The 24,543-nt window shown below is 37.3% G+C and overlaps 1 protein-coding gene across 1 annotated transcript; it reads left to right on the top strand.

Annotated features, from left to right (window-relative positions):
- The first annotated feature begins 557 nt into the window (after positions 1 to 557).
- On the top strand, positions 558 to 23,721 carry LOC146953665 (Zinc finger, C3HC4 type (RING finger) family protein). The gene is made up of 13 exons (XM_085711370.1): positions 558 to 1,064; positions 2,301 to 3,024; positions 3,822 to 9,808; positions 11,592 to 13,084; positions 14,248 to 14,511; positions 14,974 to 15,194; positions 16,046 to 16,317; positions 17,024 to 20,063; positions 20,146 to 20,275; positions 20,393 to 20,916; positions 21,011 to 21,916; positions 22,372 to 22,551; positions 23,253 to 23,721. The coding sequence occupies exons 1-13, from the start codon at positions 721 to 723 to the stop codon at positions 23,448 to 23,450; spliced, it is 14,283 nt and encodes a 4,760-aa protein (XP_085567496.1). The 5' UTR covers positions 558 to 720; the 3' UTR covers positions 23,451 to 23,721.
- Positions 23,722 to 24,543: the final 822 nt, after the last annotated feature.

Below are 24,543 nucleotides of genomic sequence, written 5' to 3'. Positions count from 1 at the left end.
AAAGGGGAAAATAAGTTGTATCTTTGATTTATACTTTCCGAATACATTCTAATGTGAAAATTCCAATTCTAAGCAAAAAGTGCTTGGTATGCAATGAGTAGCAAAAGAGGTTGAGAGTGAGGAAGAGGCAGCTTGCAAATAGAGATGGAGAAGAAAAATTATCGTGAATGTGGAAGCTAATTTGGGGATATTTACCATAATTTTGACTGTTATCGACGGTGGTGTTGGTGGTGTAAAGCATTGAAAAATGCAAAAACTGTAATCCTCGGTACCTAAGTGCCGAGGTTTTTGTTTTTTTTCATTTTCCTCGGTAGTTAACTACCGAGGTTTTCCTCGGTAGTTAACTGCAGCCGGCTCAAAATTTCGGTAGTTAACTGCCGAGGGGGTATTTTCGTCTTTTACATGTGTGCCACAGCCATATGCAATGTGTCAACAGCAATTTTCAAAAAGAAAAAGTCTTTTTTACCCTCTCCCTACTTTTTTTTTTTTGGTACAACCCTCTCCCTACTTTTCCAACCATTTGGGTGGAAAAACAAATAAAGGAATAATAGATCAATTTGTTGAGTTTTCAGTGTCAAAAAGTTGAAAACCTAAACACACGCAAACTCTACTTCTAACAAAGTCTCTCATGTGTCTTCAAAATTCGATTCAATCATTTCATCAAACACCTCACATGCACAATCAACAACAATAAAAAAACCTTCAATCTCGCCGGAATAAATGGCGTCTCCGGCGCCGGAATCAATCTTCCTCGAAGATTTCGGCCAAACAGTCGACCTAACCCGTCGCATCCGCGAAGTTCTCTTAAACTATCCCGAAGGAACCACCGTTCTCAAGGAGCTTATTCAGAACGCCGATGATGCCGGTGCTACCACCGTTTCTCTCTGTCTTGACCTCCGCTCACACGGCCGTGAGTCGTTGCTGTCGGATTCGTTATCGCAGTGGCAAGGACCTGCGCTTTTGGCTTATAATGATGCTGTTTTCTCTGAAGAGGATTTTGTTAGTATTTCGAAGATCGGTGGGAGTAGTAAGCATGGACAAGCTTCCAAAACCGGTCGATTCGGGTAATTTTCTGTTATTGAGTGTTAATTTGATTCATTAGGTTGATTTATTGATAATTGAACTTAGGAAGTTGAGGTGAAGTTGTTAGGAGTTGTAATATATGAATCATTGACACAGACACACTGAAGCGTCGACACATTTGAGAAAATAAATTATTTGAAAGTAATCATAGTGTCGGACACTACTGGAGACACCTTTGAACTTTGATCAAAGGCGTTGGTGCTATATAGGTTGTAATTGACGATGGCGGTAGATTGCAAGTGATATATGGTTGATGTTGTGTACTTGTTTTGTATAGTTAAGTGGTTTCAATGTTGTTGACTTAGGTTGTATTGTATGAGAATCTATGGTAGGAAGTTAATGTTGAGTTGTTAGTAGTTGTAACGAAGCACTATTACTGACACCATACAGACACCAGACACGACACTGACATGTTGACACTAGTGATAATTTGAGAAATCGAACTATTTGAAAGTAATCATAGTCGGACATTGGACACACCTTTGGATCAGAGGTGTCGGTGCTAGAGAGGTTGTAATTGATAATGTTGATAGAATACAAGTGATATATGGTCGTTGAAAGAGATGTGTTGTTGCGTTGTAGTGTTTTGAAGTGTGTATTTGGGCAAAATTGGGTTATGTAGTGCTTACGGTTGTTTGTTTTGTTGATTGTTTCTTTTTTGTTCAATATGAACTGTAAGAACAGAAGTTCGACTCTATTTCTACAGTGCAATGCCGAGGTTCTGATAGTGAGTGGTAGGGCGTGTGAGAAAATCTAAATAAAATTTTAGTTATAAAATTAATGAGATATTGGTTAGTTTTAGTGTTTGTCGTTTACTTTCTGTCGCATGAATGAGTGTGACCTTTTAAGTAGCGGTTCTGGTTGTATCACGATTCTTGATATTGTGGAGAATGATGTTCAAATGCTGCCGATGTGGCACAAAAAACCATAATTTCGCGACATCCCGGTCATGAATTATTATTTAAAACCCTGATTGTGTTTACATATATATTTTCAATATTAATATTTTCTCTGAGTATGCCACTTTTTACAAACTCTAATCGGGTTTTATCTTTATTCAATTTGGAACCTGGGTTTTTTCAAATAATATCATTTTAAGTAATCAATACTCACTTTCCATAATTTATTTTTGTAAATATTTATCATATTTGCCCACATATCTGGTTTATTTGTATTTCTCCAAATTTTGTATTCCATTATTGTTCTGTGTTTTCCAGGGTTGGCTTCAACTCAGTGTACCATTTAACAGATCTTCCTTCATTCGTGAGTGGCAAATATGTGGTATTGTTTGACCCTCAAGGTGTATATCTTCCAAGGGTTTCTTCAGCAAATCCTGGGAAGCGAATTGACTTCACCAGTTCATCTGCTCTCTCCTTTTACAAGGACCAGTTTTTCCCCTTTTGTGCATTTGGTTGTGACATGCAGAGTTCTTTTACTGGAACGTTGTTTCGTTTTCCTTTGAGGAATGCGGATCAGGCCGCAAGCAGTAAGCTTTCAAGGCAAGCATATTCACCAGAAGACATTTCCTCCATGTTTGTTCAGCTCTTTGAAGAAGGAATTTTGACCCTGCTCTTTCTAAAGAGTGTGCTGTGCATTGAAATGTATGTGTGGAATGATGGAGAAGCTGAGCCAAAGAAAATTCATTCATGCTCTGTTAGTTCGGTAACTGATGATACAGTTTGGCATCGGCAGGCACTCCTCAGATTGTCCAAGTGTCCGAATACCACAACTGAAATGGATGCATTCCCATTGAACTTTGTAAGCGAGACAGTAAGTGGAGTTGAAACTGAGAGGCAAACAGAGAGATTTTATGTGGTACAAACAATGGCCTCAGCATCCAGTAGGATTGGTTCCTTTGCTACAACTGCGTCAAAAGAATATGACATTCACTTAATGCCATGGGCATCAGTCGCGGCATGCATTTCTGATCAATCACCAAATGTAATTAATTTGCAATATCTTATACTTATGTATTTTGTTGTTACATGGATTTTACTTTCGGTTCTGCACTCATAAGCATGTATCTGGTTATCTGTTTATCATAGTTATGAATATGAATATAGTTGAAAGTAGTGATCTTTTTGCTACATTTTTGTTCATCCAGCTTTGCATTTAATTTGACTGCAGCTTTTGATTGAAAGTTAGGCATACAACTGTTTGAAATCTAAAATCTTTTTGGCCTTTTTTACAAATTTTGAAGAAATTTTATTGCTTTGGTTAGAGTCTTGGAGTGATCAAAAGAGTGAACAGTAAAACAATTCATGCTTTGTTGGTCTTGGTGGTGGGGGCGTGAAATTAGAGTCTTAGGAACAAATTCATGCTTTCATGACTGTTACTGGCTTGAATTATTTCTTTTGGCACTTAATTGTGTTCTGATAAAGGTATTTAAGTCAGAGATGTATCTTTGTCAGGCCATTGCAAGTATTTGAGCTCTTTACTGATATGGTATACCTTTTTCTTGGTTTTGAACCTTCACTCTTCATTTTTCTCCTCGTAGGATGTGGTATCTTTCACTGTATGTTTCTAGTTGCAAATTTTTTCTTTATTCATCCTTACAATAGAAAAGGTCTGACAATTAAAAGTTTTTGAATGATTTTCACATTAAGAAACTGTTGACCCTTGTTTTTGGAAGGATAATTGTACTGTCTATTAAAATTTTCACATTCTTTTGCGAAGATCTTCTTTGTTGCTATATCTCCATGGTTCATCCCTCATATTGCCATGTATGGTTTTTACAGAACAAAGATCTTAGGACTGGTCAGGCGTTCTGTTTTCTTCCACTACCTGTTAGAACTGGACTTAGTGTACAAGTCAATGGTTACTTTGAGGTATCATCAAATCGTCGTGGCATTTGGTATGGGGATGACATGGACAGAAGCGGAAAAGTTCGTTCCAACTGGAACAGACTTCTTCTAGAAGATGTTGTGGTTCCTGCTTTTGTGCATATGCTGCATCGCGTAAAAGATTTGTTAGGGCCAACAGACTTATACTATTCTTTATGGCCTATTGGATCCTTTGAAGAGCCATGGAGCATTTTGGTTCAACAAATATACAAAAGCATTCGTAATGCTCCATTCATCTATTCAGAACTGAATGGAGGAAGATGGGTGTCACCGAGTGAAGCCTTTCTTCATGATGAAAAATTCACCAAAAGCAAGGACCTTGGTTCAGCTCTCATGCTAATTGGAATGCCTGTTGTGCATTTGCCTGATTCATTGTTTGACATGCTTTTAAAAAATAATTCCAGCAAGGTGGTTACTCCTTGTACAGTACGTCAATTTCTTAGGGAATGTGTAACATCTAACTGTTTGAGCAGATCATACAAGCTTCTATTATTGGAATATTGCCTTGAGGACCTGGTGGATGATGATGTTGGTAAAGAGGCATACAATCTGCCCTTGCTTCCTTTAGCAAATGGCAATTTTGCATCCTTTTTGGAAGCATCAAAAGGAGTTTCTTATTTCATCTGTGATGAATTAGAGTACAAGTTGCTGCAGCCAGTTTCGGACAGAGTGATTGATCAGAGCATTCCTCCCCATATATTGAGCAGACTGTCTAGTATTGCAATGTCCTCAAGTACCAATCTTGCTCTTTTCAATATTCAATATTTTGTTCAGTTATTCCCTGCATTTATGCCAGCTGACTGGAAATTTAAAAGTAAAGTGTTCTGGGATCCAGAATCATGTCAAAAGCCAACATTATCATGGTTTTTGCTATTCTGGCAATATCTAGGAAAGCAGACTGAAATATTGCAACTATTTAATGATTGGCCAATTTTACCATCCACATCCGGATTTCTATTAAGACCTTCCAGACAATTGAAAATAATAAATGGAAGCAATCTCTCTGATGCAGTACAGGATGTCCTTGTGAAAATTGGATGTAATATATTGAAGTCAAGTTATGTAGTTGAACATCCGGATTTATTCAATTATGTATGTGATGGAAGTGCATCAGGTGTTCTGCAATCAATTTTTAACATATTCTCAAGTGCTGACATTATGCAAGTTTCTCTTGACAGTCTGGTAGCTGAAGAACGGAATGAACTCCGCAAATTTCTTCTTGACCCTATGTGGTATGTTGGACACTCTATGGATGAACTCAGCTTAAGGTTTTGCAAGAAATTACCTATATATCAAATCTACGGCAGAGAATCTGCTCAAGGTTCCCAATTCTCTGACTTAGAAAATCCTCGGAAGTACTTACCTCCATTGGATGTGCCAGAGTTTATTCTGGTGGACATTGAGTTCATTATCAGATCCTCAAATACTGAAGAGGAGGATATTCTGTCAAGGTATTATGGAGTTGGAAGAATGGGGAGAGCAGAGTTTTACAAGGAACATGTTTTTCATAGAGTTGGGGAGTTGCAAGCTGAGGTTCGTGATAGCATAATGTTGTCTGTTCTACAAAATTTGCCACTTTTGTCTCTTGAGGATGCATCTATCAAGGACTTGTTGAGAAATTTGAAATTTATCCCAACACTCACTGGTGCTCTTAAGTGTCCTTCAGTTTTATATGATCCTACCAATGAGGAACTATATGCGTTACTAGAAGACTCAGATAGTTTCCCTTCTGGCGCTTTCCGAGAATATGATATCCTTAATACTCTGCGAGGCCTGGGCCTTAGAACCTCCGTGTCTCCAGAAACTGTTCTAGAAAGTGCTCGATGTATCGAGCATCTGATGCACGAGGATCAACAAAAGGCATATTCAAAAGGGAAAGTACTTTTCTCTTACCTAGAAGTTAATGCATTGAAATGGCTTCCTGATCAAGTTGATGATAACAAAGGAGGCGTTAACTGGATGTTATCACGGGCAGCAACTGCTTTTAGGTCTCGCAACACAAAATCTGATCTTGAAAAATTCTGGAATGACCTCCGACTGATTTCCTGGTGCCCAGTTTTAGCTTCCCCTCCATTTCACTCATTACCATGGCCGGTTGTTTCATCTATGGTTGCTCCTCCAAAACTTGTAAGGCCACCAAATGATTTATGGTTAGTCTCAGCTAGCATGCGGATACTGGATGGTGAATGCTCTTCCACAGCTTTATTATATAGCCTGGGATGGATGTCTCCGCCAGGAGGAGGTGTAATTGCTGCCCAATTACTAGAGCTTGGAAAAAATAATGAGATTGTGACTGATCAAGTTCTTAGGCAGGAATTAGCCATGGCGATGCCAAGGATATACTCAATACTGACAGGAATGATGGCTTCAGATGAGATTGAGATTGTAAAGGCTGTTCTTGAAGGCTGTAGGTGGATTTGGGTAGGAGATGGATTTACAACCTCTGATGAGGTCGTCCTTGATGGTCCTCTTCATTTGGCTCCATATATACGAGTTATACCAGTTGACTTGGCAGTTTTCAAAAACTTGTTTCTAGAACTTGGGATTCGTGAATTCTTGCAACCTTCTGACTATGCTAATATTCTTCATAGGATGGCAAATAGAAAAAGCTCAGCTCCTCTTGACACACAGGAGATTAGGGCTGTCACACTAATAGTGCATCATCTAGCTGAAGTTTACCATCATGAACAAAAAGTTCAGCTCTATCTTCCAGACGTATCAGGTAGGCTATTTCCTGCTGGCGACTTGGTTTATAACGACGCCCCATGGTTGCTTGGCTCTGAAGATCCTGATGGCTCATTTGGAAATGCATCAACTGTGCCTTGGAATGCAAAGAGTACAGTTCAAAAATTTGTGCATGGAAACATTTCTAATGATGTAGCAGAGAAGTTGGGCGTCTGTTCTCTTCGCAGGATGTTGCTGGCTGAGAGTGCAGATTCAATGAATTTTGGCCTGTCTGGAGCGGCTGAAGCTTTTGGACAGCATGAGGCATTGACAACAAGGCTTAAACATATTCTTGAAATGTATGCTGATGGACCTGGGACTCTGTTTGAGATGGTACAAAATGCAGAAGATGCTGGGGCTTCTGAAGTAATATTTCTTTTGGATAAATCTCAATATGGGACTTCTTCCATTCTTTCTCCTGAAATGGCTGATTGGCAAGGTCCTGCTTTATACTGCTTTAATGACTCAGTTTTTAGTCCACAAGATCTTTATGCAATTTCTCGTATTGGTCAAGAAAGTAAACTTGAGAAGGCTTTTGCAATAGGAAGATTTGGACTGGGATTTAATTGTGTCTATCACTTCACAGACATCCCCATGTTTGTTTCTGGTGAAAATATAGTAATGTTTGACCCTCATGCCAGTAATTTGCCTGGAATATCTCCTTCCCACCCTGGTTTACGAATTAAGTTTGTGGGACGGCAGATTTTGGAGCAATTTCCTGATCAATTTTCTTCAATGCTGCATTTTGGCTGTGACTTGCAAGAGCCCTTTCCTGGCACACTATTCCGATTCCCTCTTAGAACTGCAGGTGTTGCCTCCCGGAGTCAAATTAAAAAGGAAGTTTATACAACTGAAGATGTCAGATCTCTCTTTGCTGCTTTTTCTGAGGTTGTTTCTGAAACATTACTTTACTTGCATAATGTCAAATCTATCTCAATTTTTACGAAGGAAGGGGCAGGAGAGGAAATGCACCTACTGCACCGTGTACGCAGAACCTGTATTGGTGAGCCTGAAATTGGATCTACTGAAGCCCAGGATGTGTTCAATTTTTTCAAGGAAAATAGACATGTTGGAATGAATAGAGTTCAGTTTCTGAAGAAACTAAGCCAATCCATTGGCCGAGATTTGCCTTATAAATGTCAAAAAATCCTGATCACGGAGCAAAGCATAACTGGTCATCATTTGCACTATTGGATGACAACAGAATGTTTAGGCGATGGGAATGTTCGAAAAGGCACATCCGAGGCATCCAACAGTAACCGTTACAATTTTGTTCCTTGGGCATGTGTTGCTGCATATTTGAATTCTGTTAAGCTTGCTGGGGACCTGCTTGATAGTTCAGAGGTGGGGGATGATTGTGCAGTTTCTCCTGATCTTTTCCAAATTTCTAGTTTGCCTACACACCCACTGGAAAATTTTGAAGGTCGTGCATTCTGTTTTTTACCTTTACCGATCAGTACTGGTCTTCCTGCTCATGTAAATGCATACTTTGAATTATCATCAAATCGCAGGGATATCTGGTTTGGTTCTGATATGGCAGGGGATGGAAGAAAGCGCTCAGACTGGAATATGTACCTCCTTGAAAATGTTGTTGCTCCTGCCTATGGTCGTTTGCTAGAGAAGGTAGCATTGGAAATTGGCCCTTGCAATTTATTCTTCTCATTATGGCCAACAACATTGGGCCTAGAACCTTGGGCATCAGTAGTACGGAAATTATACCAATTTGTTGCTGAATTTGATCTCCGTTTATTATATACTGAAGCTAGAGGGGGTCAGTGGATTTCAACCAAATATGCTATATTTCCCGATTTTACTTTCCCCAAAGCAGCTGAACTTATAAAAGCGTTGTCTGGTGCTTCTTTACCTGTCATTACACTTCCACAGTCACTTTCAGAAAAGTTTATGGAAATATGTCCATCATTGCATTTTCTGAAACCTAAGCTATTAAGGACTTTGTTAATCAAAAGGAAGCGTGAATTTAGGGACAGGGATGCAATGATGTTGACGCTTGAATATTGCTTACATGACTTACAAGAATCCATGCAGTTTGATACTCTCTTTGGCTTGCCCCTGTTACCACTTGCAGATGGTTCCTTTACCTCAGTCGATATGAAGGGGGTCGGAGAAAGAGTTTACATTGCACGTGGTGATGAATATGGCCTTCTCAAAGATTCCATTCCTCATCAACTTGTGATTAATGTTATTCCCGAAGAAGTTCATAGAAAACTTTGTTACATTGCACAAGCAGATAGCACAAATATTTCTTTCTTGTCATGCCAATTGCTTGAGAAACTTCTAGTGAAATTACTTCCTGTAGAGTGGCAACATGCTTCACAAGTAAGTTGGACTCCTGGTATTCATGGCCAACCAAGTTTAGAATGGCTGCAACTGCTATGGAATTATCTGAAAGAATATTGTGAGGATCTTTTAATTTTTTCTAAGTGGCCTATATTACCTGTTGGCGATGATTGCTTGATGCAGTTAACACCAAATTCAAATGTGATAAAAAATGATGGTTGGAGTGAGAAAATGTCTTCTTTGTTGTTGAAGGTTGGATGTTTATTCTTGAGGCAAGACCTGCAACTAGACCACCCTGAATTGGAATGCTTTGTCCAATCACCTACAGCAAGAGGTGTATCAAATGCGTTTCTGGCTATTGCTGGGGAGCCACAGAAGATTGAAGGGATTTTTACACATGTATCTGAAGGAGAGCTTCACGAACTTCGGAGTTATATTCTCCAGTCAAAATGGTTTTCTGAAGAGCAAATCGATAGCACACATATTGAAATCATCAAACGCCTTCCTATATTTGTGTCATACCAAAGCAGAAAACTGGTAAATTTGATTAATCCTATCAAATGGCTTGGTCCTACTGGTGTTCGTGAAGTTCTTTTAAGTGATAGCTTCATAAGAACTGAATCAGAAATGGAAGGGGTCATTATGAGAAGGTATTTAGGGATAAAAGAACCAACAAAAATGGAATTCTTCAAAGATCACATATTCAATCATATGTCAGAATTCGTGCTGAACCAGGAAGTTGTTTCATCCATCCTGAATGACGTTCAGGATTTGATCAAAGAGGATATCTCTCTCAAGTCTTCACTTTCTGCTTTACCATTTGTTCTGGCAGCCAATGGATCTTGGCAACAACCATCTAGGTAACAGTTCTTTTTTTTCTAACATAGTCTCTTAAATAAGATGTCTTTCTTTAATATATAAAAACATATTTTCTGTGATATTGCTGCGAAATACTATCAGTTCCAGCAAGAAAGCAAACTGTTTGCAATGGTGTACTAGAAACAACATCATTAATTACTGTGGGAACATAGTGAGCAATATTAAAACTAAAGTTTTTAATATTTGAGCAGGGCCTTCAATTTAATTGGGACGGGCCTGTGAGCACAACACTTATCATGCTAGTAGTACTGAGATCAACATCATTAAATGCAAGTTTGCAGTAAAACATGCTATAATTTCTTAAATTTGGAGTTTAAATGATTTCAACGAAGAAAGCAAACATCATGTGTGTGTGTGTGTTGTGTGTGTGTGCGCGCGCGCGCGTGTGTATATGTATAATGTTGGAGGCATCTTGCATATCTGCTGGGTTTGTTTCCTGATTCTCTATTAGAAGGCTGTTTGTTATGGTTGAGTTTCATTAACTACTTTAGGAATATTTTCTGCTGTCATTCATCTGTTGCAGACACAAATTTCAGTACAGATTTATGTGATATATATTTCCATGACGCACCAGTTTCTTTTTCCTAGCAGATGTTTGTGTTGGAAACAGAACCACATTAATGTTCCACCTTCCTAGTAGTTTTCGGCATATAGTGTTGGAATTAATATTAGTATTAAAAGTTGTAGCTATTATATTAGGGTTCATGTACATAGCTAGCCTTGAATCTAGAGTATCATACACGTGGTTAGGAAGTAGCTATGCTATTAATCTCCTTGTAAATTTAAATTGTATTTATTACCTAAGTGTGTATAAATAGAAGATCTTCTGAGTGCAACCTACTCAAGCACATTCAAAAAAATTCTCATCCTATTTTTCACATGGTATTAGAGCTCCTGATCTAGGGGATTCTGCATCCGCATACAACTTCATCAAATAACTTGACTGGATACCAGCTTTATCAAATAACTTGACTTGATACCTTTTGCTGTAACTGCTGTTAGAGATAGGTTAAACTTGACTGAGCATCTTGTGCTGTCAAGACCACCATTGGTCAACACTCGCCAAAGTCGGTCAACTCTGGTAAACACTGTTAGAAGTTGTCAGTGGCCTATGTTCAAAGAATCTGCTCTTATAGTTATTCAAAGAACGTATTTTTTGACGTTTTGGGATTTTGGATAAAAGGAAAAGAAAAAAGAGTAAGAACCTTGACTACTATTGATAATAACTTGATACTGACCTGATAGAAAAGTCTAAACACTAATCCCTATTTATAGGTATACGGAGACTCAATTCTAAATAAATAGGAAATAAAAAACAAATCGTAATAATAACTGTAAATTCTAATCCTAAGAAATAATATAAGATACTCTTAAGATTATGAATTGATCCTAGTAAATAACCTAAGTTACTCTAATATAACATGGAATATACTATAAGAATTTTTCTTATTCAAACAGTGTTTAACCTGCAACCTGAATTTGATTGGAAATTGCCATGCTTTAACAATATATGTTTGCACTCATATTGAAGTTTGACCAAACCAAAACAGACTGTGCATCAATTTATGTGATAAAAAATGTGCTGCAGTTAGATATATGTTATCTGTAATTTATTCAAAGGAATCTTTGTAAATGTAAACATTGAATTTCTGGTTCGTGATATCATCTATTGATATTTATCCTTAAAGGATTAAGTTTCTTGATTACGTAATTAAATTGCTTAAAAACTGACGTTTGGATTGCTGACATAGAATGTTATTGCAGGCTTTATGATCCTCGGGTTCCTCTGCTTAAAAAGATGCTGCATGGGGATGCTTTTTTCCCCTCTGACAAATTTTTAGATCCAGAAATTTTGGATACTTTAGTTAACCTTGGACTTAGGACAACTATGGGATTTTCTGGGTTACTTGATTGTGCTAGATCAGTCAGCTTGTTGCACGATTCTGGGGACACTGAAGCCTCCAAGCATGGCAGAGAGTTATTGGGTATTTTAGGTACATTATCGCTTAAGCTCTCAAATAAAGGAGAAAGTAAGAATGGTGATGAGTGGTGCAGCATGGCTGTGGGAAGCAGCAACATGATCGATGATGCTGTTCAATGTGATGGCTTTTGTGAAGATGAAACAAATGATACTGATTCATTTGTCAGCAGCTCTATTCTTGACATGCCAGAAGAAGAATTTTGGTCTGAATTGAAGCTAATCTCTTGGTGTCCAGTTATTTCTGATCCACCTGTTAGGGGACTTCCTTGGTCACAATCCAGTAACCAAGTAGCATCGCCTGCAATTGTGAGGCCTAAATCACAGATGTGGATGGTATCTTCTTCAATGCTCATATTAGATGGTGAATGTGACAAGACATATCTACAAACAAAACTTGGGTGGACGGATTGCCCAAGTGTAAGTGTTTTATCAACACAATTAATTGAGCTATCTAAGTCCTATAAGCAGATGAAGACACATTCATTACTGGATCCTGATTTTGATGCTCAGCTGCAAAAGGAAATACCTTGCCTTTATTCCCAATTGCAAGAATATATTAATACTGATGACTTCATTGAACTGAAAGCAAGGTTAGATGGTGTTTCATGGGTCTGGATTGGTGATGATTTTGTATCACCAGATGCACTTGCATTTGATTCACCAGTAAAATTTACTCCTTATTTATATGTGGTTCCATCTGAGCTGTCAGAGTATAAGGATTTGATGATAAAGTTAGGAGTCAGATTGAGTTTTGGTATTTCGGATTATCTTCATGTACTACAGAAGTTGCAGAATGATGTGCATGGAGTTCCACTTTCAGTAGATCAGTTAAATTTTGTCTGCTGTGTTCTTGAAGCTATACAAGAATGTTTCCTGGAGAATCCACATTTTGATGCTTTCGACAGTCCTTTGTTGATTCCTGATACTTTTGGAGTTCTGATGTCTGCAGGAGATCTTGTATACAACGATGCACCTTGGATGGAAAACAGTTCTCTTGTTGGGAGACATTTTGTGCATCCAAGTATCAGCAATGATTTGGCAGAAAGGCTGGGAGTACAGTCAGTTCGCTGCCTCTCTTTAGTCAGTGAAGATATGACTAAAGATCTGCCGTGCATGGACTACAAAAAAATAAAGGAACTTTTGGCTTTGTATGGAAACAGTGAATTTTTGTTATTTGACCTTCTTGAGTTGGCAGATTGCTGCAATGCCAAGAAATTACACCTAATTTATGATAAGAGGGAACATCCTCGCCAGTCTTTGCTTCAGCACAATTTAGGTGAGATATTTTTTTTCTAAAATTTATTTCTTTTTGCTATTTTTAATGAACTTGCCAAATTTCTTTTTAAGAGTAAATTCATTCAACAGACGATGTGGTAAATAAGAAGCTCAAGTTAAGCATTACCCCACTAAGAAATGGAAGATTTTGTAGAGTCGTGGCAGTGTAATGTGGGGCTTTTGGTTTGTTGCTGATGCCTTCAAACACCAAACTATGTTGCTTCATACTTGATGGTTAAATTGGTGCAGTGCACTGCCTCTCTCTCCCTTTGAATGAGGACAGGGAAGGAGTTCTAAATAAATGTTGTTATTTGGTTTTTTGCGAGTGTGTAGGTGGGATTGAGGTTCTTTTTTATTTTCTTTTATTCTATATGCTTTTAGAGTATATCGCATTGTTCTAAGTGTGTCAAGGGTTGTCCTAGGTTTTTTAACCCAATTGGTGCCATAAGGCTATGGAAAATGGCTGCATCTGTGCTGGATTGGATTGGTAAAACCACCATACTAGCCAGCCCACTCCAAGTTGGAACTTGTGGGTTTGGCTCTATGATCTGAGAAAAGGCACAGGCCTTATAGAAAAACACAAAGGCAGAATTGGACCAATGTAATGAACGGCCTAAATAGAAAGAACACCATTGCTGAGGAGACAGTAAATTTGATATTATTTCTATTCAAAAAGAAATTACACATGTAATATTAAAGCATATAAAAGAATTTCTTGGTTGAGAAGGGGGAATCTCCCTGTGAGGTCAATCAAATACTTGCCTAGTGAGCTTATCTGCTTGAACAATAAGCACTTGTGTGGCCATAAAAGACTTGACCTCTCTGGTGGGGTATGCCTTCATCAAGGGTTCTAAGTGTATTCCGTACATTTTTCATTCAGTGGTTATCTTGTTGCCTTTCGACTTGGTGGCCAGAGGTTCTAGTTATCGAAACAGCTTTCTCTTGTACCTTTCTCACTCATGCACACAGCTGCCCTTTTTCTTGCATAATTGTTCCAAACATCATTGTATGCCAAAGTGGTGGCACGGAATTATTTTGCAGGAAGGGTGCTTCAAAGCTTAAGCTCGTGTGCTTTTTACTTGTTGTGAAATGACCATGCTTTTTTTAACTGTTTTTGATAACTGTTCTTAATTGCTCTTAACATGGCATGATTTATTCATACAGGCGAATTCCAAGGACCTTCTCTGGTAGCAATTTTTGAAGGTGCTTGCTTGAGTCGAGAGGAATTCAGTAATTTCCAGCTCCTTCCTCCGTGGAGGTTACGTGGCAACACAATTAATTATGGTTTGGGATTGGTTTCTTGCTATTCAATATGTGACCTTCTCTCAGTCGTATCTGGTGGCTACTTCTATATGTTTGATCCTCGTGGTTTGGTACTCGCTGCACTTTCAACTAATGCCCCATCGGCAAAGATGTTTTCTTTGATAGGTATAGTGCGATCGTCTATATTAATGTAAAATAGTTTTTTATATTTTTCCTTCTCTGTCGCATTGATGATTGTTTACTGCACAATTAACTTATTTTACTGTACAGTAAGTACTTTAGGTCGGCACATATTTTACAGTGTCAGATGGTAGGGGCTGTTGGCTTTGAGAATAATAGGCATTGGTCTTTTCACCATTTGTACTGAATTTTAAACAAGTGCAGTTGTAAAGTAACTGGTACAATATGTGCCCTATAATGCTCATAACAAAGAGAGGGAAATACTCTTGACTGTAATTATTCACTGAAATATTGTTCTTTGTTTTGTTGTCATATTGATATTTTTGTTTTAATGAAATAAAAGAATATTGTTGTTCATTTATTTTCTTTTGAAATCTGAAAACATATATTTCATCAATTTTGATATTCAATTTTAAAATCTGAGTTGTTTATTTTTGTGGTTTTCAGGTACTGATCTGAAACAACGATTTCACGATCAGTTTAGTCCAATGCTCATTGATCAGAATGACCTATGGTCATTATCTGATTCTACCATTATTCGGATGCCTCTATCCTCTGATTGCTTGAAGGTTGGATCTGACTTAGGGACGAACCGAATAAAGAATATTACTGACATATTTATGGAGCATGGATCTAGAGCACTCTTATTTCTGAAGTCAGTATTGGAGGTAATTTGTAACTGTTCTGTTGTTAAAGTTATTGGAGAAAGATAGGTTTCTATGTAATAGCCTGATGCTTTGAGGGTTACAGGGTCATGAGCAGTGCATTCTAGCTTTAGATTTTGTGTCCAATTTTTGCAAGAAATGTCTAGGGATTTAATTTGTTGTATGCCTGATGCTTTATTCTTGGTAGATGATATTGGGTTGTTGATGATACTAGGAAAATTGTGGTCAAAGATGGTATATTACTGAAAATTGGGAAGATATTGGGAGACTTAGACATGGCAAGGCTCAAAATCAAATTCTCGATATCATTAATAATGGTGAGCTGACGAGAAAGTAAAAGGAAATAAGGGACAACAGTTGGGAATTTTAGAGAGAGAATGATAACAAAGAGAGTTTCTGGAAATTTGAATATGATTGCCATCACTGAAACCTAGACTCAGATTAATTGACATCACTGAATCTGAACAGTTTACATTTTCATAGTGTCAGCTAGGATTCAGATTAATTGCAACTCTGTTGAGGCAGATGCAACTTATATGAGCTATTATAATAGACTCTTGTAAGTGAATGCAAGAGAATTTAGATGCAGTTGTTACTATTGATATTAATGGATTATATTAATCTCTTACACAGAAAGTAAAACATCACACACACCTGCCAGCTAGGGTTTTCCACATAAATTTCTTTGTTTAATGCCTATCCTTTTGTAGCAGGTTACGTAGCATAAGAAAACACTTGAACACATACTTTATCTTGTTTGGTATTGGACTACTTGCTGCTTCATAAGAAAATTCTTGTTGGAATGCTTTTCATTAATCTATGTTGAACTAGAGTAACATTGTCGTTCCATACAGGTATCAATATCAACATGGGAGGAAGGACAGTCACATCCATGCAAGAACTTTTCAATTAGCATTGATCCATCGTCTTCTATTATGAGGAATCCATTTTCAGAAAAGAAATGGAGAAAGTTCCAGTTATCAAGATTATTTAGCAGCTCTAATGCTGCAATAAAGATGCATGTAATAGATGTGAATCTATGTTCAGAAGGAACTACATTCATTGATCGATGGCTTCTTGTACTCACCCTGGGTTCAGGGCAAACAAGAAATATGGCACTGGATAGGTATGTTCTTTCATATAAAATGTAGTGGATAATGTGTCTAATACTTTGGACAAATTGCATGGATATCAATAATCCATGTTGATATCTTGCAACTAATTGATGGCTGTTCGCCATTTGTTAACCTGAAAACCTTTTCACTTATTGATGGATCATTTTTGGGAAGCATAAAGCTCTTTCTTAAACTAAAAGTTAAAATTGTCATGAATAAGAAAACTAGAAACTGAGAAGTTTATGGATGTGTGTTGTATTTTCAATTGGGCGTTCTTCCTTTTTCTTGATCTTAGCAAGAGTACACACTTCTCTCCACAGACGTCTGTGTTTGTTACACGAGAAGCTCATGTAGCTGCAAATGATTCAGCTCATTGGTTTTTCCAAGATAATTTTTCTAGGATGTTGTTGGGTATTTTAATGTTCTTTATTGTGGTGAAGAATTTTAGATCTAAATTATAATCAGTGAACAATTTTTTTTTTTTGGGGGGAGGTTTCCTTGATTGCAGCGGTTTATCAGTATTGAAAGTTGCTATTCACTTCTTGCCTTGGTTTTGGTATTTAATTTAGACTTTCTTTTTCCTTTATTCCTCTTTAAAAGATATGCTGTCTTCTGTATTATATGCGTTGTTAAACAAGTTCTTTTTTCTTGTTTTAAATTTTGAAATTGCTTTTAGTTAACATAATTAAAGTTTCATATTTCATATTTACTTCTCAGACGGTATCTTGCCTACAACTTGACTCCTATTGCCGGAATAGCAGCACTTATATCAAGAAATGGCAATCATATGAATATATACTCAACAAGCTCAATTATGACTCCTCTTCCTTTGTCTGGTCATATAAAATTACCTGTTACTGTCTTTGGTTGTTTCCTTGTGTGTCACAACAGAGGCCGCTATCTCTTTAAATACCAAGACAAAGGGGCTTCAGCCGAGGGAAACTTTGATGCTGGAAATCAGTTAATTGAATCATGGAACAGAGAGCTTATGTCTTGCATATGTGATTCCTATGTTGAAATGGTTTTGGAAATTCAAAAGTTGAGAAGGGACGCTTCGAGTTCTGTAATTGATTCTAGTACTCGTACCGCAATCAATCTTTCTCTGAAGGCTTCTGGAGATCAAATATACTCCTTCTGGCCACGTTCTTCTGAGAGGGAAGTTCTAAATGATCAAATTGGTGATCATAATAACACCCCTTCAAGTTCAACAGCAGTTCTTAAAGCTGACTGGGATTGCTTTAAAGAACGGGTAATACATCCATTCTATTCTCGTACTGTTGATCTTCCAGTATGGCAGCTGTACTCAGGAAATTTAGTCAAGGCTGAAGAAGGCATGTTTCTTTCACAGCCTGGGAATGGGATAGTTGATAATTTACTTCCAGCTACAGTTTGCAGCTTTGTAAAAGAGCATTATCCTGTATTTTCAGTACCATGGGAATTGGTAACTGAAATTCAAGCTGTGGGTTTTCGAGTGCGTGAGATTAGACCTAAAATGGTCCGGGATCTGCTAAAAGTTTCTTCAAAATCAATAAATCTTCGATCAGTTGACATGTATATAGATGTTCTTGAGTACTGCTTATCAGATTTTCGGCATACAGGGTCATCCAGTTTGCCCAGAGATAATGTACCAGTTGATCTTGCTAGTACCAATGTTTTGGTCCCAGAAACTTCTGTCAGAACCACTTCTTCTCAGCTAGAGTCTAACACCCACAGCTCCACTGGCATAGCCACTCAGGGTGCAGCCAGTTCTGGAGATGCATTGGAAATGGTGACAAGTTTAGGGAAGGCCTTATTCGATTTTGGACGGGGCGTTGTTGATGATATTGGTAGAGGAGCACCCTCCTCTTATAGGAACTCTTTGACAGGTATAGGTCAAACTAGGGACCCCCACCTAATGTCAATTGCTGCGGAACTCAAAGGTTTACCATGTCCGACTGCAACTGGCCATTTAAAGAAATTGGGCGTTTCTGAACTTTGGATTGGGAATAAGGAGCAACAATCATTAATGATTCCCCTGGGAGAAAAATTTGTTCATCCTAAAGTGTTAGACCGACAGCTCTTGGGTGAAATTTTTTCTAACTCATCACTTCAAGCACTATTGAAACTGCAGAACTTCTCTCTTAATCTTCTGGCCCATCATATGAAGTTAATTTTTCATGAAGATTGGGTGAATCATGTAATGGGGCCAAATATGGCTCCGTGGCTTTCATGGGAGAAACTGCCTGGTTCTGGCAGTCAAGGGGGTCCTTCCTCTGAATGGGTTAGAATATTCTGGAAAAATTTTAAGGGCTCTCAGGAAGAATTGTCTCTTTTCTCTGATTGGCCCCTAATTCCGGCTTTTCTTGGCAGGCCAGTCTTATGCCGTGTAAGAGAACGGCATTTGGTCTTCATTCCTCCTCCTTTGGAACATCCGACATCCACTTCCCGGATTTTAGAAACAGAATCCTCTGAAAGTTATGCGGGTGGGGTTAGGATATCTAGTGATAATAGTTCAGAAGCCGAGTTAGCTGAGTCCTACAGTTCAGCTTTTGAAAGACTCAAAATTAGTTACCCTTGGTTGTTGCCAATGTTAAACCAGTGTAACATACCCATATTTGATGAGGCATTTATAGATTGTGCTGCTTCGAGCAATTGCTTTTCTACTCCTGAGCGATCACTAGGACAGGTTATTGCATCCAAACTTGTTGCAGTAAAGCAAGCTGGATATTTCACTGAACCTACTGATTTCTCAACTTCAAACTGTGATGCACTTTTTTCACTTTTTTCTGGTGAATTCTATTCCAATAGTGTTCGTTATGCACAGGAAGAAATTGAAGTTTTGCGCTCTCTCCCCATATATAAAACAGTTATTGGTTCTTATACTAAGTTACAAGGTCAAGATCAGTGTATGATCCCTTCAAATTCATTTTTTAAACCATATGATGAGCATTGTCTTTCTTATGCCACTGATTCAAATGAAAGTTCATTTGTTCGAGCCCTTGGGATACTGGAGTTGCATGATCAACAGATCTTGGTACGGTTTGGCTTGCCTGGCTTTGAAAGGAAGCCTCAGAATGTGCAGGAGGAAATATTAGTATATATTTTTAAAAACTGGCATGATCTTCAATCAGATCAATCTGTGGTTGATGCTTTGAAAGAGACTAAATTTGTTAGAAATTCTGATGAATTTTCAACAGATCTGTTGAAGCCCATGGAACTATTTGATCCCGGTGATGCTTTATTGATATCTATTTTCTTTGGTGAAAGGAAAAAGTTTCCTGGGGAAAGGTTTAGCACTGAAGGTTGGATTCGAATATTAAGGAAACTTGGCCTTAGAACTGCTACTGAAGTAGATGTAATAATTGAATGTGCCAAAAGAGTTGAGTTTCTTGGAATTGAGTGCATGAAATCAAGTGATTTGGATGATTTTGAGGCAGACACAATCAATTCTCGTCCTGAAGTTTCACCCGAGGTGTGGGCATTAGGAGGATCTGTAGTTGAATTTGTTTTCTCCAACTTCGCTCTTTTTTTTAGTAACAACTTCTGTGATCTTCTTGGAAAGATTGCATGTGTACCTGCTGAACTGGGGTTTCCAAGTATTGGTTGCAAGAGGGTGCTTGCTTCATATAGTGAAGTTATTTTATCTAAAGATTGGCCTCTGGCTTGGAGCTGTGCTCCCATTCTATGCAAACAACATACTATGCCTCCAGAGTATTCTTGGGGAGCTCTCCATCTGCGTAGCCCTCCAGCTTTTCCCACAGTTTTGAAGCACTTGCAAGTAAAATTGATACTTCTGATTTACTTATTCTATCTGTGTGACTTGCTTATATCAGTTTCATTCTAACCTTGTTTTATCCTAGGTGATTGGGAAAAATGGAGGTGAAGATACTCTTGCTCATTGGCCCATTGTTTCAGGATTGGACATTGAGAAATGTACCTGTGAGATTTTAAAATATTTGGAAAAAATATGGGGTTCCCTTTCTCCTTCAGGTGCTTCACTACTCTCACCTTATTGCATTTGGGCCTATAGCGACCTGACATGTATAGAAGCGTAGCAATGATATATACAGAATGTCATCGATTTTCTAATTGCTTTTTCTTTGACAGATGTGGCAGAGCTAAAGGGGGTGGCTTTTCTTCCTGCTGCAAATGGAACACGCTTAGTGACCGCCGATGCTCTTTTTGCTCGTTTGATGATTAATTTGTCTCCGTTTGCTTTTGAACTTCATGCAGTGTATCTCCCCTTTGCAAAGATTCTTAAAGATTTGGGACTTCAGGATGTTCTAACTCTGTCTGCTGCAAAAGATCTTCTCTTAAATCTTCAGAAAGCTTGTGGGTATCAGCATTTAAATCCCAATGAGCTCCGTGCTGTGATGGAAATTTTGAATTTCATTTGTGATCAAATTGGCGAGGGAAACACGTTTGGTCATTATGATTGGAAATCAGAAATCATAGTTCCTGACGATGGCTGTAGACTTGTTCATTCCACATCCTGTGTCTATGTTGATTCTGATGGCTCTCGATATGTCAAATGTATCGATACTTCCAGAATTAGATTTGTCCATGCAGATCTTCCTGAGCGAGTATGTATTGTTCTGGGTATAAAAAAATTGTCTGATGTCGTCATTGAGGTAATAAGATTTCAGATATATTTCCTATGTAATGTTTTCTTATTTTTCCATTGGCAACGCTTTTACTCACTGAAAGGTTTCTATGTGTTTTTAGGAACTAGATGAGAATCATAATTTAGAGACTTTGGGATCTGTGGGGTCTGTGTCACTAGTGACCATCAAGCAGAAGTTATCAAGCAAATCTCTTCAAAGTGCTGTATGGACTGTTGTTAATAGCATGGGCAGTTACATTCCTGCATTGAAAAGCTTTTCATTGGAAGCAATAGAAAGCTTATTGAACTCTACTGCAAAAAAGCTGCAATTTGTTAAGTACCTTAAAACAAGGTTTTTACTCTTGCCAAATTTAGTTGATGTTACACGTGCAGCCAAAGACTTCATCATCCCTGAGTGGGAGAATGAATCTTCACATCAAACTCTCTATTATATGAATCAATCAAGATCCTGTATTCTAATTGCTGAACCACCAACATATATTTCCCTTTTCGATCTCATTTCTATAATTGTCAGCCAGGTATTAGGCTCTCCTATCATATTACCTATTGGATCCTTATTTGATTGTCCAGAAGGATATGAGATTGCAGTTGTTAATGTTTTAAAACTTTGCTCGGACAAGAAAGAAGTTGAACCTATGAATGGAATTAGCAATATAGTTGGCAAAGAACTATTGCCACAAGATGCTCGTCTTGTGCAGTTCCATCCGTTGAGGCCTTTTTATTCCGGGGAAATAGTTGCATGGCGATCTCAACATGGAGAAAAACTGAAATATGGCAGGGTGTCTGAGGATGTCAGACCACCAGCAGGTCAAGCAGCTCTGTATAGATTTAATATTGAAGTTGCACCAGGGGTTACACAAGCTTTCCTTTCATCACAAGTATTTTCATTTAAAAGTGTATCAGCAAGTAGCCCTCTGAAAGAAACATTGGTGCATGATAGCCCCATAAGTAACAGATCCCGTGTTGAGTTCCCAGAAAGTTCAGGAAGGGGAGAAACCAACTCTCAGGTTCAGCGCTTTGACTTTTTCTAATTAGAGAAGTATTTAATTGATGTGTTATATGCTTTAAACTTTTCCCACCTTTTCTTATCATGTATGTAGGAAAGAGGATTTTTCTTACCTTAAATAGCAAGTCATTACAGGCATTGCAATTCATGACCCATCCCATGCTTTCCAATAACAGACATGAATAATATTTATCTGCACATATGAGAGTGGAGATACTTTTTTAGTTGTGTTGGTTCTGATGAAACATTAATTATTTTCGGGAAGATGTGAGAGAAACAATAAGCATATTAAATATTTCCAACTACTAAGTATATTGTTGAAAGCGGTATCTTCCTATAACTATTGTTGCCCTTAATCTTTCCTGTAAAACGTATTATTCTTTCTGTGACATCGTTTGTATTGCTTATAGGTTTTTTTTTGTGCTTAAACTGAACAAGAATTTTCTGTGTGAGCAGGTGCCATCTTTGAGAGAGCAGTCTGGCAAAGTTTCAGCTGCAGAACTGGTGCATGCTGTAAATGAAATACTCTCTGCTGCTGGTATCAATATGGATGCGGAAAAGCAAGCTCTACTTCAGAAAACAATTGATTTACAAGAAAATCTAAAAGAATCTCAGGCATCACTACTGTTGGAGCAGGTTGGTAATTTCTAATTTAGGACTATAGTAACTACTGAGTGACCTTTATGTTACTGGCTTATTGGCTTATACTTTATCTTGTAATCTTTTATCTGTATGGATATTTCAATACCATATGCTAAATCCATGGATATTCCTTGAACTAAAATTTTACTATGGTTCATACTTTTATTTTCCATTTTGTAAACCAAAAAGGTCTTGATATATTTTCTCTATGGTGAGGAGTTTGGTATATGGGGTTTCTAATTTTCTGATAGTTTGAATTGTAATTTTTTTGAGTTAGGCCAATTCTAATATGGGCTTTTGTCTGCATTTCATGTTCAAATATCTTATTTATATGTTTCTGATTGGGAAATTTGGATTTCGACTTACCATATACCGTCTGATGTTTTTATGGAAACAGTTTTGCTATATAGAAGAGTTTTTTTTTTTTTAGGGGTGATATTTAGAAGAGTTGGTTCAGTCGAATACTAGCTAGATGGGGTGTAAGCATGCAGCTTCCATTTATCAATTCGAAAAAATTGCATCTATATTTTAAGTTATTTATTATTCAAGGCTTTGTAAGCGGTTTTATAGTGTAGAGATAAATAATATGATTGAACAACAAAGAGTTTCCTAGATTCTTTATGATGCATTTATGTGGCAGTGTGAAATTTTGTGTAAGTTTAAAATGACATTCCACGTTGTATTGAATTGTCCAGGAAAAGGTTGAACGATCAACAAGAGAGGCTGATACAGCAAAAGCTGCATGGACTTGTCGGGTTTGCCTGAGTTCCGAGGTTGATATAACAATAGTTCCCTGTGGTCATGTGTTGTGTCGGAAATGTTCTTCTGCAGTATCAAAGTGTCCCTTTTGCCGACTTCAAGTTACAAAAGCTATAAGAATTTTTCGTCCATAGTATCTCCACTGATTTGATAAGCTTTCTGACAATATCTCTAGGTTCCATTTGGCAATGGTGGCTAACTTCTTATGTGTAAATATCTCTGCAATAGTTTGATCAGATAGAAATTGGCCAGCCGCATGTAGATTCTTGTGTATATCATATCATATGTGATTAAAGCCCAAATATATGGATGCTTTTGTAATTTACATCTGATGAAACTGTAAGATGGTCCATAATAGCCCCCAGCTCTTATTATTAAATCTGATTAATGTTTTTATTTCAGAAATCAATGATTTGTTATGATGGGTCTCACCACATAAATCCATGATTTGTTTTAATGTTTCTCAAAAACCCATGATTTGTTATGATGTGTCTCTAAATAAATTAAACTCAATCAATGATATTTGTTTTTTTTTATCTTAAACAAACTAGTTTTCCCAAATATTTAAATCAATTCGTCACCACTTTCTCAGATTTTAAAAACAAACTATTTTTCCCATATATTTAAATCAATTCGTCACCACTTTCTCAGATTTTAAAAATGTAGTCTCAAATATTAGTTAATATGATATATTAACAAAATTAAAATTTTATTTATGACTTTAATCAAAGAAAATTTAATATAAAATTAAAAATTTACTTTAATATACTTCCTCCGTCCCTATATCTAACCACCCATTTGACTTTATTTTTGTCCCTAAATCTAAACCCCTTTTCAAATTAATAGATGCATTTATTATTATTTTCCTAAACATACCCCTAATTAATACTACTAACTTATCTTGAAATTTAAAAAGTCAAATTTAATACATATATAAACAAAGGACAATATGGTAATATTAACACACAAAACATACATAATAATTACACTGACAATTTTTCTTAAGAAATGTGAAAAAAGCAAAGGGAGGTTCCATTAAGGGACGGGGGAGTAATATAGTTTGCCTTCTTAAAAAAAATAATAATATATCTTGCAGAAGTGTCAAACAAATGAACTGGCAACTTGATCTCCCAAACAGTGCACCAACTTAGAGAAATCGAGTGAACTTCGAAATTACTCTGCCATTTATTGTCTACATGCATATATATATATATATATATATATATA

The sequence above is a fragment of the Medicago sativa genome, chromosome 1 (genome assembly GCF_051527215.1).
Source record: "Medicago sativa cultivar Bolivia chromosome 1, Bolivia_mono, whole genome shotgun sequence".
NCBI lineage: Eukaryota > Viridiplantae > Streptophyta > Magnoliopsida > Fabales > Fabaceae > Medicago > Medicago sativa.
This window is presented reverse-complemented; position numbering and strand designations above follow the sequence as displayed.